Below are 14,296 nucleotides of genomic sequence, written 5' to 3' on the forward strand. Positions count from 1 at the left end.
GGATGCATGGTCAGAGTGAGGGATGGATGGACAGAGTGAGGGATGCATGGTCAGAGTGAGGGATGGATGGACAGAGTCAGAGATGCATGGGCAGAATGAGGGATGGATGGACAGAGTGAGGGATGCATGGGCAGAGGGTAGCGAAGCTTAATCAAGACAGCGGACGGGAGCTATGGAAGAGGAGAGGGTCTGAGCCATGTTTTACTGAGCAAGCACCATGGCCATTGTGGGGAGAGGGACCTGGAGGAGGGCAGGGGAAGAGTGAAGAGGGGATTGTTACTGTCCAACTAAGCCAAGATGGGTTCTGATCTCCAGAGCAGCAGAGGAGATGGGGAGGAGAGTATGAATTCAGGAGACATGGCCAGGTTAGAATGAACAGTGCTTGGAGGCCAGTTACCAGGGGATGGATTGAGAAAACAGAACCACCAGCTTCTCCTGGGGTTGGTGAGAATGCTGTCCAAGGCAGAGAACCCAAGAGGGCCAACTAGTTCTCAGGAATGGGAGACCCTTGTGTCTCTGTGCTCTTTGGTACTAAGGTTGGCATGCTGAGGATATTTGACTGGAAGCTGGAAATCAGGCCCTGGGGCTCTTGAAGGTGAAGGCCAAACCCTATGCAGAGTCAGTAGCCAAAGGCCTGGAAGTAGAAGCAATTGTCCAGGGACAACACAGGTAGGACAAAGAGACCTCAGGATGGGGTCCTGGGAATCCCTAGGATTTAAAATGCAGGCAGAGGCAGGTCACCAACAGGTGATTGGGGAGGCTGTGGAGGAGAGGACACGATAGACTGGAGGCAGTTCCTGGGTGGTGCTTGAGAAAGTGACCTTACAATACGAAGGGGATGACAGTCTGGCTGCGATGGGAAGGGTGGAAAGAGCCAGGCAGCTCCTGTTCTGAGTGGGAAGTGGGCGGGGATGCTAAGAGCTGTGGAAGGGCAAGGGCAAGTGATGGGTTTTCTTCATGTAGCAGATGTAATTGAAGTGAGGACTCATGAAGATTTGGTGTAACATATGCCCTGATAGGAAGAGTTAAACTTACTGAGGAGCAGAGATGTTAAATGGGCATCAGGAGGGTTTAGAAGCTGAGAGATCCGAAACCAGAAGAGATTGAAGAAGGTGGACATAGCTTTAAAGGGGAAGTTGGTCCCGTGGAATTGAAGGGTTGGTTCAAATCCCAGCCTGGGTACTTGATAGCTATGTACTTACTTCCTCTTCTGTAAGAGGGACAACATTTTGCCTCGTGGGATAGTTGTGGGACCCACATGAGATGAAATGTGTCAGTGCTTAACACAGTCATAACACAGCACTCAACTTTGTTACTATTATTACTATTATTGCTCTAAGGATGCCAGCTGAGAGCCAGCAAGCAGAAGAGGGAAGAGGCATAGAGGACTGTTGAAATGGAATGCAGGGAGACTTATCTTGAAAAATGTGGGCTCCTTGACTAGACATCCTTCCCAGGCCCTGGGAGGATTTGGTTCAAGTGGCAGGATCCCAGGGCAGGCACTCTTAGGCCTAGGGGTACTGGAGGGCCCTGTAATACTGCCTCTGTCCACAGAGCCCAGGCAGCACCCAGCACCACTTCCTCTGACACCTGGGACCCTGGGGCTCCAACCAATATCTTGCCCAGGATCTGGCAGCTGTTGCTAGAAGGAAGGCCAGGTCAGATGGAGATCAGGGAGTGCCCGCAGAGCTATGTGGGAGGGGCTGGGCAGTGAAATGTGTGCTTTACAGGCCAGCATAAACAGGAAAAGGAGAAGTTGAAGAACAGGAGTTTGCACATGCTCCAGAGGGTGGGGAGACAGGCTCCTGGAGGTCTGGGGTATACTGGAGTCAGCAACCCATCTAGGACAGCATTGGGATCTCTTAAAGGGCATCCATCTGCCTGTTTCCATTTGAGAAAGCCACTCTGACTTCTTTGACATGAGAAAGCCTTGTTTTGTGGTTTTCCTGAAGAGGATCTCCTGTTCTCAGTTTTGTTGAGGGAAGATACTCTCAACCTTGATTGTGTACTACAGGTCACGTAAGAACTTTAAGGCTGCTTGTCTGGGGCCATTCCCAATGGGTCTCATTTAAGTGATGTGTGTGCATCCACTTATTTGGGAATTTAAACTTCTACCCAGGTTATTGTCACTTGCAGCCAGGGCAGTGATTCTGTAGTACAGAGGATGAACACCTCACATAGGAGATAGAAATATAGACTGACAAGGGGTCAGATTCTGGCCCTTAGCTGTGAGACTCTGGGTAAGTCCCTTAACATTGCTGTACAACAGAAACAGCATTTACTCTCTGGAGCTTCTGGGTAGATTAAATGAGCCAAGTATACAAAATACATAGGATGTAGGTTTTTGCCTCAACACTGCCAAAAAGGTTACTCTTTAGACTGGAACTTCACTCCAGGTTATGTCATCTGTTTAAAAGATGGTGATCAGAGGACCAGATTCCCATTGTGAGTGACTTTCTTCTCACAGACCTTCTTCTTGGTCAGGTGCTGCAGAGGCTGTGCTGTTGGTCCTCTGTCTGGACTGGCTATGTTTTCAGTTGACCTGACTTTCCAAGTCTCCCTGTCCCCTCCAGGGCAACGCTAAACCCCAGGATATTTTCTCTAGCAATGATAATGAGGAAGAAATGCTTTGCTCTCTGAAAGCTCCCTCTAGGAGATAGATGCCTTTCTTCTCAATGTCCTCTGACCCCAGCGCAGAGAGATTCAGCTCATGACACATCCCATTCTACTTTCCAAGGCAAGATCAACAATAACAGTGCTCCTTCTGGTCCTGCAGCCTCTAGATCTACAAGACCAGTTACAGATCCATCATCTGTAGCCAGGCAGGAGAGGCAGCCTATGTAGGCCCTTCTGTTCTTGGCATGTCGATGGGACGATGTCCTCAGGGGCTCCTGGCCTCTGTATTTGGGAACCTGTAATGTAAAGCATGGTTGTAATTTCTAGAGTTGATTGTCAGAATTTGTAAGAAGCCTCTGACTTGCTGACAGTTTTTGTGAGGTGAAGAATCCTTGGGCCAAGAATAGAAGGGCCAAGCTATCTAAGCTGCTGATTTGCTGATGTCTACAAGTTATGTGGTGCCAGTATGTGGTCTATGTGTGTGGTAGGAATGCACAGGGTTGGCCCTGTCAGACATGTTCATTCCCAAGGTGCAAAACCCAGGCCTGGCTGTGCTCAACAGAGACCAGGGCTCAGGCAGGTGTTCAGCAAGCATTAAGGAACAGCATCTGCTCGCTAGATGAGTCAAAGTAAAGGGCAATGTCTGCTAAGACATGGTGGTGGGGAGAGAAGCCAAAGCGTATGGTTTTAAAAGGGAAGTATAGTGTTTACTTGAGTTCTTAGTCCTTTTTCTTGAGCATATGTTCTTAAAGGAACAGATGACTTCACGGTAGTCAAGTCTTTGTCATTTCTTTTCCACTCATTCATCGTTCAAAAAAATTTTTTATGAGGTTCAATAAGATGGCTCAGTGGGTAAAGGCACTTGCCACCAAGCTTGGTGATTTGGGTTCAATCCCTGTAGATCCACTTGTAGAAGGAAAGAATTGTCCTCACCGTGTTCTTTATATATAGCATGTGCACACACAGACACAGACACACACAGACACAGACACACACACACACACACACACACACACACACACTAAAGAAAACAAATTTTTAAAATTATTTTTACTTTTTGTATACGAATGTGTTGCCTGCATGTGTGAAAGTGCACCTAAGTCGTGTGGTGCCCTTGGAAGTCAGAAGAGGGCATCAGATTCCCTGGAACTGGAGTTACAAATGATTGTTAACCACCTGGGTTCTCTGCAAGAGCAGCCAATGCTCTTAACCACTGAGTCATCTCTCCAGCCCCAGAAGACAAATATTTTTAAAAGCATTTTATGAACATCCATGGAATGCATGAGAACACATATATATGATTCTACACTGGGACCCCTCAGTTGATCCCCCTCTCTTGCCCACAGGGTTGCCATGTTTTCATGATGGCACAGTCATTTTGTCCCAGGAAATCAGTTCTGTCTGGGGCTGGCTTTGATTCTTCCTTTCTCTTGCCGACAGCTGTCCTTACCCCACCCAGGATGGAGGTCACCAAGGATGGCTTGCACCTGGTTATTGAACTGGAAGACCTGGGGCCCCACTTTGAGTTCCTTGTGGTGTACTGGAGGGAGGAGCCTGGTGCCAAGGTGAGGCTTCTGACTGATGTTAGCAGTGATGGGCAAAGCTTTCTGAGGGTAAGGGAGTAAGGCCAGCCCTGTAATGCTCATGACAAAAGTGGCCTTATATGGGTGAAGAGTGCAAAAGGAGAGATGACAGTACAGTGACTATCCCTCAGCCTCTTCAAAGACTTGTCTTGTTTTATCCCAGGCTTTGGCCAGAGCCTTTTCAGCCAGCTCTGCTGAAATTTGGAGGCTGCCTTCCATGCCCTACTCCTAGCCTAGCTGGATACCTAACCTTAAGAAAAGAAATTATTTATTTATCTTATGTATATGAGTATTTGGCTTGCAAATGTATTAAGTACACCTGTGGAAGAAGGTGACAGAGCCCCTGGAACTGGAGTTACAGATGGTTGTTAGCCACCATGTGGGTGCTGGGAACCGAATCTGGGTCCTCTGTGAAAGCAGTCAGTGCTCTTAACTGCAGAGCCATCTCTCCAGCCCCACTAATATTTTTTCAATGCATTTTTTTTCCTCCCTCATCAACTGGTCTCAGGCACCTGGGGCAAAAGGCCAGAATGTTCCAGTTCAGGGTGTTCTGGATGATTTCAAAAGCAAGGAGGTAGGCACAAACCTCTTGAGGCCACGTTTCTGGGCAGAGTGCAAAAGTGCATCAACAAGGCTTGTGAATAAACCCATTTAATTATGAACTGGTGGGCCATGCAGAAAGCCTGGAACGGGGCTGCTCCTCCCTTTGGGAAGGTTGCTATAGTCTGGGTGAGTAGGAGGTCAGCCTTCATGGAGGGATGGTCAGACAAACAGCAGCAGCAGCAGCGGCGGCAGCAGTGGGGTGGAGCTCTAGCAGACATAGGGAATGTTGTGTTCTATGTAACCCTTTCAAACTGATATGGTGACAAGGCCTAAAGGTCCCCTCCAGTGGGCACAAGGAAAGCTAGCTTTCTCATAAGGTTCAATATGGGCAACAGGAACTCTCAGCAAATCTGTGAGCAGAGCCTCACAGAGGACAGGCAGTAGCTGTCTTATCTACTCAGGGACCCTGGCCTGTGGGGACTTTGCTGCCCCCCTCATAGATAATCTTTCTGTGGCCTCTCCACATCACTCCCAGGTCTTGTTCCTTGGTCACCAGTTCCCACATATTCCTACAACTGTGTCTCTTTGATGCCCCAAAGCATCTCAAACTGATCCTCTTCACCCAGTCTTCTCTCTTTTGTCCCAATGTCCAGCTCATGTTACTCAGTTTTCTGAGATGAAATCCTTCAGAGAGGAACACTATTTATGTGTTCATCTTACCAGTCCAAGCCATGGAGGTTGCAGGCAGCCAGTTGATTTCCATGGGGACCCTTCTCAGGCTGCCAGTTGCTTATCACAGCCGTGTCTGAAGACTGTGCACATGCCCCTGTGTGCCCTCAGCAGCAGGTATAGGTTGGGTAGTTCCCCCTGGAAGGTGGTGTGCACAGGTGGGGCTGACCACAGGGCAATATGCCCTGCTGGATCGGGGCACACTGGTAGGATATAACATTGCCAACCAGATAGATGGAGCGGGGGTTGGGATAGGCCAGGGCCTAGCAGGAGGAAGCATGTAGCAACCTCAGATCTTTTGGAGTAGAGCCTACTCCCCACCCTTATAACAGGGTGGCTCAGTGCTGAGAGAGGAGTGTGTATCTTGAGTCATCTGGGCTGGGCCACACAAGCTTCTACAAGCTCAGATGTAGAGAATAGACCTAGGGGTGGGGGTGGGAGTTGAAAGGTGGAAAGACAGGTGGACTGGTTCTGCCCAAATGTCCTTTTGGAGAAGCTTTCCCTAGCCTGTTTCCCATAGTGCCTCCTGGTCACTCTCTCTGCCCTTCCCTCTCTTCTTCTTCGCAGCCCTAATCACCACCTGGCATATATTCATGTAGTGTTTGTTTCCTGCACGTAAGATACGTCAGAGCAGAGGCCTTATGCGTTTTGTTTAGTGCTATGTGCTTGTGCCAAGGACGGTGTCTGGCACATACTACAGGCTTAATGAGTATGAGTGGATGGATGAGGAAATGATTGCCTCCATGCATGGACAAGAACAAATGTTATGTGTTCTAGAAAAGAACCAGCTGTAATTTTCCCTCCCCAGCTCTCCTGTCTCCAGGGAGTAACTATATTTCTGGTCTCCCAAAGGAACATGTCAAGGTGATGACTGGGGGCCTTCCTGTGCACCTGGAAACCATGGAACCAGGGGCTATGTACTGTGTGAAGGCCGAGGCGCTGGTGAAAGCCATTGGGAAGCACAGTGCCTTCAACCAGGCTGAGTGTGTGGAGGTGCAAGGTAAGGACAACGTGCCTATCCCTGGGTCCCTGTACAGATGACAACCCTCCCTGGCACATGCTTGGATGCCCACTGGGTGCCTTTGGTTCTGAGTCTTCCCTTGGTTTTACATACCTGCTTCCAGACTGGGAAAGTTTGGGGGTGGCAATGTACAGGTCACTCTAGTTCCTACACAGGCAGGAGTCCACCCTGGGGCTGAGTGGGGCTTCTTGAGCAGCTGTCTGGAGCACCTTCCCCCAAAGCCTTCTGGTCCTGGGGCAGATGTTGCAAGGCTGGCTTGCCAGAGGGTAACTGCTGTGGTCAGAAGTGGCTATAGAAGGGGCAGCTGGGGCTTCAGTCAGAACTTGGAAGGAGGCACGACATCACTTCTATCATCTGAAAAGGACCTCATTGAAAGTCTATGAGATCCTCTTAAGTTTTTTCTCTTGAATTTGAAATTTGTGTGTGGGGTGTGTGTGTGTGTGTGTGTGTGTGTGTGTGTGTGTGGGTATACTTATACCTGTGAACATGTGCATGTGGAGGCCAGAGGATATCTTCCTCTATCACTGCCCACCTTATTTAATCAGACAGGGCCTCTCGCGGAACCTGGAACTCATTGGGCTACACTGACTGGTCAGTGAGCTCCAGGGATCTGCCTGTCTCTCCCCTTGCCCCCTACTGCCTCTAGCACTAGGGTAACAGTTGCCACTCCTGGATTTTACATGTGTGCTGGGGATCCAAACTCAGGCCCTCATGTTTGTGTGGTGGGCACTTTACTGGCACCTTTCCAGGCTCCCTTGAATTTTTTGTAGTATAAAAAACCTACAATGGCTAAAAAAAACCTTTGAAAAGAAACAGAACTAAACACAACCTTACAGTCCATGATCTTGTCACTCAAACACCATTATCATACTTTTCAGTATAACTTCTTGCTTAAAGCTGTTATTTTGGACATATAGTGTATTCTTACGGTTCACAACACAAAGTATCTGCGTGCATTCTTTTTCCCACGTTCTTCTCCACTCATATAGGTCCCACATCCTTTCTCACCAATCTGAGTTTCTTGTATATTCTTTGAAAGACTTTTTAATTCATATACAAGTAAGTGAGGGTACACATATGTAAATATGTGCTTATGTATATCTTCTTTTAGGTGAGAACAGTGGCATATACACTGATTTGCCTCTTTTTCACTTTCTGTATCTTGTAGAGGCTTCCATATGAATAAAGAAATGTTATCATTTTTCTTTATCACCAAATACTATTGTGTGTATAGTGACTAATTTAACTAGCCTGTTATTGATGGGCATTGTGCTTTCTCCCAAATATTTTGCTGTTGCAGCCAATGAATTAGTTAATTTCTTTGCCTATAGATCATTTTGCTGGTATGTTTGAGTGATAAATTCCTGGAAGTAGACTGGCTTGTTCAAAAGTACATTCATTTAATTTTGATCACTGTTTTAAAATTGCCCTCTATTAGGGCTGAAGAGATGACTCAGCAGTAAAAAGCACTGGTTGTTCTTGCAAGGACCCAGCTTTGGTTCCCAGCATCCACATGGTAGCCAACAACCCTTTCTAGCTCCATTTCCAGGGGATCTGATGCTGTCTTCTGGCCTCCACAGGCATTGCACATATGTGGTACACTTACATTCATGCAGTCAAAACACTAGTACACATACAATAAAAATTAATTAGTTAAAAAAATTTCCCTCCAAAGACTTGTGATTGTTCAGTCATCACTCACGTATAGACACATACTGTAGCAACATGTAACACACATTGTGCCCATTTTTTCACAAATATAATCATAACATTTTTCATGCAGATTTTCTAAGTACCATTTATTAGTGCTTTAAAAAATCATCTATCAGGCTTGTTGAAAAACAAATCAAAACAACACAGAAATATAAAAAGTAAGAGTTAAGTATTGTCCATTCCTCCCCATGCTACTCAAGAGAATTCCTGTAATAATTTGTATGTGAACTGTTCCCCATAGACTTATGTGTTTGAGCAGTTAGTCCCCAGCTGGTGTCAGTTTTTCAGGAAGCTGTGAAACCTTTGGGAAGTGGGACCTACCTGGAGGAAGTGGGTCTCTAGGGAGTGGCACTTGCGGCTATATTATAGGTCAGCCCTGCTTCCTCTCCCGTCTCTTTCCTGAGCTATGTAGTTGTAAGGAGGCAGCCTCACACCCCTGCCCCCAGGGGAGAATCACTCCCAGCACCATGCCTCCCTGTCATGATGTACTGAGCCCAGATAAACTCTTTCTCCCTTTAAGTTGCTTCTTGTCAGGTATTTGGTCCCTGAAATGAGAAAAGTAATGAATGCATTTCTGTTGATAAGTCTGGCATTTACTCTCTCACTGTTGTCTGAGTGATTCCGGGGCTTTTTCTACACATGGGATTGGGTTGTTCCCATTCTGTTTACCTGGCTCATCTTCACTTTCTAGCACATTGTAACCTGCTCCTCATATAACCTTCTACTTCACTGTTTAATGACTCACAGCAAGCCAATACATGGAACTCTTTATTACTGGTAATGTGGTGTACTTTCCAGTCTTTGCTGTTATCAGTTATGTTGTAGTAGATGTCTAATATCATATTTCTCTTGTTAATAGCTGAATACTGACCTGCCATGCCAATGTGCCATTGTGTCTTAAATCACTCTGTTTTTGTTTGGTATTTAAATCACTCCCAGTATAACTTCTTGCTTGAAGCCATTACTTTGGACATATAGTATATTCTTATGGTTCATTTGCTCATAAAGATGGTGTTCATCCTTCCATTAATTATTTGCATTATTAATTATTGAGCATTGAGTGTGTGCCAAGTCCTGGCCTGTGCGTTGGGGTAGAAAAGAGAGTTCCTGGTGTAATGGAGCTTCTCTTCAGTTGTGGACACAATCTACAACCTGATGAGCACATGAGATGCTTTCTGGTTTGTGTGGGGCATTCTGTGAAGGGAGTCATAGCACACAGAAATGGCATGAGAAGCAGGCCACCACTGGACAAAGAAGGTGAACTGTGACGAGGCTGTGGCGCTAGTCCGGACATTCCTATGAACTGACTGATACACGTAATTGTTTCCTTCCTTGGAATGATGTTTTTGAATTGAAATCCCAGGAGTGGATTGAAAGGATATGAACACTGTATATCTCTTGATGTCTACTGCCAAAGTATTTTTCCAAAAGCATTGATACAATGCCCGTGCCCCACCCACATGTAAGTTGCTACAGCCTCATGGGCCCAGTCACCCTTCACATTGGCAGGTGAATGGCCCAGGCTGGAGGTAATAAACAGGTTGCTTGAGGCTACATAGAACAGAGAGGTGGGAAAATAGCCCATTCCCATTTCTGCATCCAGGTGCTCAGCCCCAAGCCCCTGTTCCTACATTTGTTAGCAAACTGATCAAGGGCCTTGGAGCTGGCCCCACCGGTATGACCCAAGGTAAACGGCTTAAGCACCCTGAGCATAGAATCCTTTTATATGAAAGGGATACAAATTATGAAGAGCAGAGGCCTGTCCTGTAACAGAGTGCTGGAAGAAGGAAGCAGCCCTGGCCTTCATAATGGGGGCTTGAAATATCACAGTTATTATTTGACTGCTTTTTGGACTTAACATTTTCCTCTGTAATGAGTCAGTGCCAAGAGCAAATTATGAAACACTTTGTTTTTGGTTTCCGCCCAGCCTTGTTCTGGGCTCTTCTTCTTCAGCACCTCCCCCTCATCCTGCCTGAGGCCTGGCACCCCGCCTTCCTCTGGCAGTAGTGCCAGGTATGTGCTAACAGGCCAGTGCCTTTTCTCCTCCCTCCTCTTCCCAAGACAGAGATTGTAATTTTCCCTGAGGCTTTCTGGAAACCTTAATTTGAGATTCTAGAAAAGTGGTAGTAATTTTAGCCATTAAGGGCACGCACCAAACCTCGGAGCACTAGCACCTGCCATATTGGCCTGAATGCAGAGCCAACTCCAGGAAGCCCCAGGAGCCCCGACTTTTCCCTCTCCTGTTCTTCCTAAGCCCAGTCCTCTGCTTTGTCTGCAGGAGAGTCTCTCCCATTGGTGCTGGCTCTATTCGCATTTGTTGGCTTCATGCTCATCCTTGTGGTGGTGCCTTTCTCCTTCTGGAAGATGGGCCAGCTGCTCCGGTACTCCTGCTGCCCTACTGTCGTCCTCCCAGACACCTTGGTAAGAGCGTTCTTTCACTTTTCAGACTGACACCGACCAGATGTGGCATGGGCCTTAGTTGGGTGTGGATACTTTTCATGGGTTTATAAGGATTTCCAGAGAAGGGAGAAAATGCTAATAGGACTTGACCTGTTAGTCTGTTTGTGCTGCTATAATAGACAGATGTTCGTGGGCTCATGCTATTGGAAAGATCAAGATTGAAGGGCCATATTGGTGAAGGCCTTTTTGCTGTTACAGCATGGCTGAAGATGTTACCTGGGAGATAAGAGATCAAACGTGCAGCCTCAAGCCTATAAACTACATTCATGAAGGTGGAGTCCTCACAGTCTTGTCACCTCCCACAGGTCCCATCCCAACAATATTGCACTGGGGGTTCTGTTTCCAACACATGTTCTGGGGGATATTCTCAAGTCACAGAACTCCTAATCAGAAGGGCTAGGTGAGACCTCCCTTCTCCAGGGTGTGGTGACCTTCCTGAGGCTCTGGCAGGACACTCGGCTTTCCCCAGGCCCTGACGTGACCAAGTTGCTGAGCTTATGGTTTCTGGAGTTGTACAGTCTTAATCTTTCACACTGCCTGCTGAACATCTTCAGCCTTCCCTACAATTCTAACAGCAACTACATCCAATAACATGCTCTGACTCAACATAATCTGTATGCCAAAAGCCTTATGGTTCTCAGGTTTGAAGATCGTGTATGTGAGTGCGGAGGCGTGGTCTATGCTGTTTCTTGTATAAGCAAGGGGTGCATGAGGGCAGCAGTCCAGACCTTCATAGTGATGACTCAGGAAGCTGTCCTTCCATTCCCACAAGCCCAGGATGCTTATCTTACTCTTGAAAACACTGGACATGGCTCTGAGCCTCTCAGTGGGTGGAGGCCCTATGCACCTGGGTCCTGAGCAAAGACAAGTCTCAGAAGCTCCAGCACGTTCCATTAAGGTCTCCCAAAGGCCTTCTAGATCTCAATGAACAAAGCAGCACCATCAAACACAGAAACAACCAGCAGAAACCAAAACAGCCCCTCCATTTACCCAGGGGTGTCACAGTTCTTTTCTGGCAGGAAGTTAGCTGCTTATGAGCAACTAGAGCCAGAGAAGTCTGCAGTCAACACACACCTGGAGTTCCTTAGCAGGCTGCAGTCATAAGGAAGTCACTCATAACATTTATGTGGTTTGCTTTTGCCTAGATACAAGAGGGTTACCTCTTTAATCCAGTCCTCAGGATGACCTACCACACTGGTCTCCTAATGCAGCCCTTCTTCTCTAATATTTTCAGGCAGCCAGGGCAAGGTTGGCAATAGTAACACTGGGCAGGCACCAGGCTGTTCTAAGAACTAAGAATTTTCATGCATCGACTCAGTTCATCAGATTCACCTTGCTTTTTAAAAATTATTATTATTATTATTATTATTATTATTATTATCATTATTTTGGTCTTTTTGAGACAGGGTCTCCCTATAGCCCCAGCTGGCCTGGAGCTCGCTATGTAGACCAGGCCAGCCTTGAACTCACAGAGATCTGCCTGCCTCCCCAGTGCTGGGATCAAAGGTGTGCTGCTGGTTACAACTTACTTTTTATTGCTCTAATTTCCTATAAAGGCACTTACCATGTATGTGAGTGCAATGCCGCAGAGGTCAGAGAGGGCTTTGGATTCCCCTAGAACTGGAGTTAAGGATGGTTCATAGCTGCCATGTGGGTACTGGGAATCGAACCCCTTCCTCTGCAAGAGCAGTCAGTGCTCTTAACCGCTGAGCCACCTCTCCATCCCCTATTATTGCTATTATTTTAAACTATTTTATTTATTATTTTTATTTTATGTGTATTCGTGTATTGTCTACATGTAGGTAAGTGCACCTGTGTCTTGCAATGCCCGCAGAGGTCAGAAGAGGCTGTTAGATTCCCTGGGACTGGACTTATGGACAGCTGTTAGTGCCATGTGGGTGCTGGGATTCGAACCTGGGTCTTCTGCAATAACAACCAGTGTTCTTAACCGCTAAGCCATCTCTCTAGCCCCCTTATTATTATTTAATTATTTATTTAATAACCGCATATTTAGAAGAATTTCATTACAACAGCATTGACATATTCAATAACAATTTCCAGAGAAAGATGCATCTCTTTTAAAACTGGTGGTAAACTTTTAGAACAGTTGAGTTAATACAGTTACACAATATTGAATTCAGTATAAGCCCTGTAAGGCATAAAATTGAATGAGTTTTTTAACCTTTAAAAAAGATCTCCATTTCATTTTAGAATATATTGTTCCTTGCAGAAAGACTCATTGTTTTTGCGTTACACTTAGAGGTTGGCGCATGCATCTCTAACCTGTATGTATCTGATTATTACTAGTCATAATTGGTTGCACTTGGATCCTTGGCACCTGTGTATATCTATAAAGTCATCGGGTAGATTTCAATGGTAATGTTTATCACCTCTACTAATTAACATGATGTAAATGTCCATGCTTCTTCCTCAAATATAATACATTTTTTAAAATTTGTTGATTTTTTTTTGGTGTGTGTATATATCACACAGAACATCTGAAACCCTCATTCAACTATACACCTACTTCCCACATGGCACCGTCCGATAGCCTCCCTCCCCCCACTAGAGCCCTTATATTCTGATATCCCTGCTACTGTCTGCTGTGTTGTCGACACCCCCAGCCATTCCCTACTACTTGCCCTTCTGGTGAATATAGTCAGCCTATCTAGAGGTCTTTGTTTTAGGAAGGTCAGCTGTTCCTCATCTAGCAGTAATCATTTGGCAATATTCCTTTAGATAAGATTGGGGTCTGCTGTTCATTTTCCCAGTTCTATGCTGGGTTACTATCTGGGAGTCCCTTCGGCCACCCTGGCCATCAACTAAAAAGAAGGCATCTCCTATCTGGCATTGTTGCTTGTTATGTAGCCTTTAGCTATGCATATGGATGCTTAAGAAATTATATTGGCCCCTTTAATTTTTGGTTATACTTTCATTTTGGGTGTTGAAGGCCATACAGTTGGCCCAGATAAACCAATTTATTTTTACTCTTAAGGTCGTTTGAGGATCTGTTCCTCAGGGGTCAGATGGGCTTGGGAGGAGCCCCTGGCTCCTTTCTTTTACCAGTTCCGCCTATATGAAGAGAAGTCAAAGGACCTGAACAACCATGGTTGGCTTCACCTGGAAGCATAGAGGAAATGATTCCTCTGTGTTGACCCTCCTCTTTGTAGACTGGACACTGGTTCAAGTCCATCTGGTGGGGTCTCCTTGGCCTCCTTGATCAAGAGGATAGGCAACCTACCACCATTATAGGACATTTTGAGAGATGCTCATAGTCCCCTGGAACTAGGTGACCTAGGAGGGCAAGGAGCAAAAACTGTCCTTTATGTCCCTCTGACCAAATTATTATAGGCCTCAAAGTATGTCTGTTAAACATCCAAGAAGGTTAGTTCCACCAGTCTGGTACTTTTAATTACTGTGTGTCATGTAGATAAATCTTGGGCAAAGACCAATTGTTCTCAGATAAACCTTACCTAGACATATATTTCTTGATCTCCTATGTATAATTTGTCAGTAGGTTGTAGGAGTAATATGGTTCCCTCTGATTTTTAAAAATAGCTAGGCATTGTTTATCTCTCGCATTGTCTCACCCCTCCATCATGGTTTTCCCACTTAAGGTGCCCCCATTTCC

General features: G+C 46.1%; 1 protein-coding gene across 1 annotated transcript in view; it reads left to right on the plus strand.

The window, feature by feature from the left end:
* The window catches only part of Il20rb (interleukin 20 receptor subunit beta), a 43,592-nt gene that overhangs the window by 15,300 nt on the left and 13,996 nt on the right, over window positions 1–14,296 (plus strand). The window contains exons 4-6 of the mRNA XM_008841655.3: window positions 4,057–4,181; window positions 6,324–6,471; window positions 10,484–10,626. Coding sequence (XP_008839877.1) covers window positions 4,057–4,181; window positions 6,324–6,471; window positions 10,484–10,626 — 416 coding nt within the window. The remainder of the gene's footprint in view (window positions 1–4,056; window positions 4,182–6,323; window positions 6,472–10,483; window positions 10,627–14,296) is intronic.

The sequence above is a fragment of the Nannospalax galili genome, unplaced genomic scaffold, assembly GCF_000622305.1.
Source record: "Nannospalax galili isolate Female #2095 unplaced genomic scaffold, S.galili_v1.0 scaffold861, whole genome shotgun sequence".
NCBI lineage: Eukaryota > Metazoa > Chordata > Mammalia > Rodentia > Spalacidae > Nannospalax > Nannospalax galili.